We start from the raw sequence: 5501 nt of genomic DNA, 5'->3' as shown, positions 1-5501 counted from the left end.
GATTATCTCACTTGTATGTCTAATCTTTCCTAGTTGGTTTTTATTTGACTTGTATTTTCTTTTGAATTCTAGCTTACCCTTGCTTTGTTTGCTGCTTGTTCTTGTTTGTGCTTGTTTTCTTTTGCAATGATCATCCTAATTGGATGTGAGCAGAGGTTTCAGAAGCCCCATTGGAGCAACTTCTAGATGTACCAGATATCTCAGACACTGCTGATGCTGCAGAGTAGTGTAGCTCAGTTATCATTTATTGTACATAACTTAGTTTTAGTTTCTTTTGCTTCTTTTGAAAGACTCTATGCCATATGTAGAGCTTACATCATATTTTGGATGACTGTATTATATACACTTCATCTGATAATTTTCTTGACTGCTTTCTATTATTATAATATGTTGCATTCCACTTGATATGAATTATACACATATTTTGGGGATGTTACAATTTCCAAGGGTAAAAGATTCTCAATCCTTTCAACAAGCTTATTGTTGATGTTCCTCACTGATTCATCAACTAGTTTCAAATGGTATAACCTATGAAGCAATATATAAACTTCAATTATACAAGTTTCATTTACAATGAATCCAGGATTAGAGTCCCAAAGTCCACAACTGAAATTCCAAATACAATCATCTGAATTGAACTTATGGTTAAATTCTGCCAAATTCAAGCATCAAGAGTTAGTTGCGTAATGAGTTTAAAACAAAAGCATTTGATCATCAAATAAATATATATTTCTTCAAGCAGCATATGACTATTATTTCATAAAATTAGTAGATGAGTGAGGGTGGAAGCATTTTGTTGCCGTTGTTGGTATAAAAATAATTCTCATATTGATAAAACTGGACAACACTGCACCTCTCTGTTTTGGTGACACTCACAAGCTCTCTTCCTCTTGTGTGCGGCACACAAGGTAGACACGTATTTCTTCTTCTTCTAATTGCATAGAAAATAACATCAAAATATCAACATGAGAGATAAATGTAAAATATACCTTTTATTATATTTCTTTCGTGATTGAGCTGATTAATCACAATGACTTTGAAATTTACAAGTCTTTCCCATCCATGAGGCATAGCAACATCAGTATCCAAAGAAATTGTCATACAATGCCCACGAATGTCTTTTGGATATAGAAGAAACTTCCTAAAAGCAAAGTTACCAAACTTAATGAGAAAAACGGATGAAATGGTAAGAAAGAGTAACATGAACAGTACGCAGTAATTTAATCACCACGTGTGGCCATCGAGAGAAAACGTGTTTTTGTGCAATTTCTGGGAGTTTAACTTGGTGAAGTTCGTAAGGGTCCATGTAAACTTCTGAAACGTTTTATGCTTTGTATTCTGATTCTCCATTTCAGTAACTGCTAGCTCTGACGAAGAACTTGAATGAAATCACACTTATAAAATTCTAATAAACTTTTGAGAAGAGTTTTGAAAGTTGTTTTTGTTAGAATAAACAAAACATTTTAAGTTTTCTGTTACAGTTTCAGATTGTGTGTATATAAAGCTGTAAATCACATACATTGAAGTTTTAATAAAATTTTGAGAACTTATTCAGTACCTGTGAGTGCCTTGTAGTTGATCTCTGTCTTTGCTCCGGCGTACGGTGGTTCTGGTGTGTGTGGTTGACGGTGAAGGTGGAATCCCTAGCAGAGCGTTGTGCTGTGTCCTCTCTCTACAAACATCTGATTTTCGTTTTCTCTCTCTTGATTACGTGGTACACCCTTTCTTAAAATTATCTTTGTGCTTTTCCGTTTTTGCCCTTAAGTCGAATAGTTTTTACATTATTGAGTAATGTTCATTTATACGTATGAAAATTTAGTAATAATTTTACTTTTACGAAATTCTTAGGAACTTGGGCCTTGGTAGACGCAGTTTATTAGATTGCGTATTGAGAAAAGCTTTGGAAGTTGTTTTTACATTATTTAATTTTGTTTTCCACTGGAAATTGAATCACACGTGAGAACTGTAATACCTCTATTGGTATAATAATATTTCAAAATATAATTGTTGACTTATTTAATATGTTTCATTACATGATATTATTTTACAAAATAATGTATACAATGATAACATTTATATTCTCTATGTAGGAGTCTTTTGTAGTCTTTTCACTCTTCATTTGTCTTCCTTCTTCATTCTTTAGTAATCTTTCTCTTTTTAGATGATTTTCTTCTTTCTTCTTCTTCAATTCATCTGTAAGTCTCTCTAAATGTTTATCCATAATCTAGCAATCAGAAATAACAAATAAAATTAAGACAAATTAAGTTGTTCATCACAAAACAAGTAAAATTATGACAGTGAGTTAAAACAAAACTATTGTTCCAAATGAACCTGTATTCTTGTGTCCTTTTCTTCCTTCATCACTTGTTCACCAGTTATATCAGGTGTTGACTTTTTTCTTAATATATACCATGAAATTTTAACAAGAAATTCCAACAACAATAGCAATTTAGAAACAAATATAAACACAAACAACAAAGTAATAGTGATTGGAAACATTTCTTTATTATTGTAACTTACTGGTTCATGATTATACTCATAACGGGTATTTTTTCAAGTTTTTCTCTACACAAGTAACATGCTAAAAGAGAAATTCTTTTGGCCCCACATAAGGAAAGATGTCCAAAGACATTGCACAAGTGCATCACTTGCTTAGAATCCAAGTCTAGAGCAATGCCTTATGTACTCTACACTCCCTTACTTGTTGCTTCAACTCCTTGGGTGGAAATTAGCATGAATTTTGTATTAGGACTTCCAAAGACTACAAGGGGTTTTGATTCTATTTTTGTGGTAGTTGATCATTTTAGCAAAATGACTCATTTGATACCATGCCACAAAATAGATTATGCAAGCAACATTACTAAGTTATTCTCTAGAGATGTGGTTAGACTTCATGGGCTACCTCGTGTTATTATTTCGGATAGAGACACAAAATTCCTTAGTTACTTTTGGAGGACCTTATGGTCTCGCATAGGGACTAAGCTTTCTTTTTCTACTACTTGTCATCCATAAACAGATGGTCAAACTGAAGTAGTCAATAAATCTCTACCCACCTTATTGAGAGTAGTCTTTAAAGGAAACCACAAATCTTAGGATGAATACCTTCCACATGTGGAGTTTGCCTAATAGGGCAGTTCACAGAACTACTAAAGTTTCTCCTTTTGAAGTTATCTATGGTTTCAATCCTCTCACGCCTATGGATTTAATACCTCTTCCTAATTCATTTGACTTTGTTCATCAAGAAGGGGTATCTAAATCCAAATTTATCAAAGAGTTACATAAGAGGATTAGAAACCAAATACAACAACAAAATGGGAAATATGCCAAGTATCATAATAAAAGTAAGAAAGAAATGATTGCAATAAAGGAGACATAGTTTGGCTTCACCTTCAAAAAGAAAGATTTTCCAAACAAAAGAAGTCCAAACTACGTCTCCTTTTAAGGTCCTAAGGAAGGTCAATAATAATACTTATCAATTAGACCTGCCTCAAGAATATAGTGTTCATTCTACCTTTAATGTGGCTGACCTTCACCTCTTTGCAGGAAATTTGACAAATAGCTCGGCCAAGCTCTAACACAACTTGAAAGCTTGTCATCAGTCTGTTTTCATGTAAAAAATAAAAAAATTTACTCTGTTTTCATGTGATATTAGACTTTCAGACTTTGACTGAGTTGTTTTAGATCTTGGTCAAACTATTTTACATACTGAGTTATATCATACCTTGATCGAACTATTTTTAAATCTTAACCGAACTTTGATTAGATTGTATTAGATATTAGTCAAACTGTATCAAGTATTAAATGAACTGAAGTAGACTTTGATGGAACTATTTTAGACCTTTTACGAAAATAGACAATCTCACTATTCAAGTTGTATGAATGGTGGTTGACTTCTTATAAAAGTCGTCATGGAGAAGACAAACTTCCTGTTAAAATCCTCATCACCGACTTTCACTTTTTAAATGTGTCATAATGTTTCATTTAATACATTTGTAATTTTTCTAAAATTTATTTATTTTCTTAATTTATGATTGAGATTTGCCGATAAAAAAAAATTTGAAGATAATCTATACTTTCTTTTATTGTGATGAGACATATTGTATATGATAAATAACACATAGCACTCTATATGTGTAGGAAGAAAAGAAATCCTACAGAAGGTGCTACTTATTCCAAAGACAGAAAACAGTATCTAAATATATGGATCTGTAATGTTAACCTAAACAAACTAAACACTTCCTTTGATAGCATCACTGTATTTGCTTTGACCGTCATTGAATCTGTCCCACAGCATGACTCCCCCATACTTGGAAGAACCCTTGATGGTAGGAAGAACCTGAGAGGTTAACACATCAGCAGGAATAAACCCACTTCCAGCAGCATCTGTAGAAGCTGGCACTCCCAAAAACAATTGCTTCGCCTGGCTTGAGGTCCACTGGTTCCAAGAACTTATGAGGTCGTTCGTGTTGCCACTCGAATACTGGCAAGGAGGGTTGTTGTAGAATTGCACCCACACAATGTCAAAGAGTCCAGTTTTGATGGCAGTATCCAAGTGAGCATCAGGGATCGGACACTGCGGTGCAGCAGTTAAGAGCAACTGTGAATTAAACCCTTTTAGGGCTCTTGCCAGATCATCCCAATACTGCCCGTTGCCTGCTTCGATGTCGAAATCGACACCGTCTAAGGTGGCGTCGCCCAGAGGACGGGAGCTCGACTGCCCGCCGAGAAAGTTGTTCCAGATGTAGTTGGCAACCTGTGTTGCGTCATCGGCGGAGCTGAGGGAGTAGCTGCCACTGGCGCCGCCTAATGACAGGAGCACTTTGATGCCTTTGCTCTGGCAGCCCTTGATCTGGTCGCTGAACACGTTGCAGTTGTTGATAGAGGGGTTGCAGTGGCCGGCAAGGTTGAGTTGCGGGGTCTGGCCGCCGCCGAACGTGGACAAGAATGCTATGTTGACGTATTGGTAGTTGTCGGTGTTGCATGCGTCGGCCAGGGAGCCCTCGTTGCCGTTTTGACCCCAGTAGACGGAAATTCCTCCGGCGTGGGAGGGTTTGAAGAAGGAAATGAACAAAAGAGGAAGTAACAGGGCTGAAAGTTGTTTGAGGTAAGCCATGTTAGGTTTGATGAGTGTGTTGTTTTGTGTGGTTGCTTGAAAGAATGTGTGAGGTGGGTATTTATAGGTGTTGGAAGGCATGCATGGAGAAAGAAAAATATTTTTCACACACTTAAATTATTTAATTCATTTTATATTTTATATATTATATTTTATATTTTTTTCTTAAAAAAATATAAAATTTTATACTTTTATACTTATTTTATTTTGGAAAATGAAATTTTAACACCATTTTTTGACACCATTTTGACACTGCACACGTGTCAAAATGTGGTTGGACGATTTCAAATTAAAAAAACAAACTTTTGTTTTTCTCTTCTAAATATACCCTTGCCTCAACTTTTTTAATTTGAAATCGTCCAATCACATTTTGACACGTGTGCAATAT

General features: G+C 35.0%; 2 protein-coding genes across 2 annotated transcripts in view; both read right to left on the bottom strand.

Annotated features, from left to right (window-relative positions):
- LOC106753269 (MATH domain and coiled-coil domain-containing protein At3g58200) overlaps nt 1–1695 on the bottom strand; it is a 10606-nt gene extending 8911 nt beyond the window's left edge. Inside the window, exons 1-4 of the mRNA XM_022778801.1 lie at nt 1559–1695; nt 1229–1378; nt 990–1141; nt 441–652 (exon numbers count right to left, since the gene is read on the bottom strand). Of these exons, the coding sequence (XP_022634522.1) occupies nt 441–652; nt 990–1141; nt 1229–1350 (486 nt within the window). The 5' untranslated portion in view covers nt 1351–1378; nt 1559–1695. The remainder of the gene's footprint in view (nt 1–440; nt 653–989; nt 1142–1228; nt 1379–1558) is intronic.
- A 2360-nt stretch (nt 1696–4055) lies between these two features.
- LOC106755603 (acidic endochitinase) lies at nt 4056–5145 on the bottom strand. The gene has a single exon (XM_014637787.2). The coding sequence runs from the start codon at nt 5111–5113 to the stop codon at nt 4229–4231; it is 885 nt and encodes a 294-aa protein (XP_014493273.1). The 5' UTR covers nt 5114–5145; the 3' UTR covers nt 4056–4228.
- Nucleotides 5146–5501: the final 356 nt, after the last annotated feature.

Source organism: Vigna radiata, chromosome 2, assembly GCF_000741045.1.
Source record: "Vigna radiata var. radiata cultivar VC1973A chromosome 2, Vradiata_ver6, whole genome shotgun sequence".
NCBI lineage: Eukaryota > Viridiplantae > Streptophyta > Magnoliopsida > Fabales > Fabaceae > Vigna > Vigna radiata.
Note: the sequence above shows the minus strand (reverse complement) of the source record. Positions and strands in the feature narration are given on the sequence as shown.

Excerpts from the sequence above, each read along its gene's own strand:
- LOC106755603 (XM_014637787.2), bottom strand. The coding sequence starts at position 5,113 with ATGGCTTACCTCAAACAACTTTCAGCCCTGTTACTTCCTCTTTTGTTC.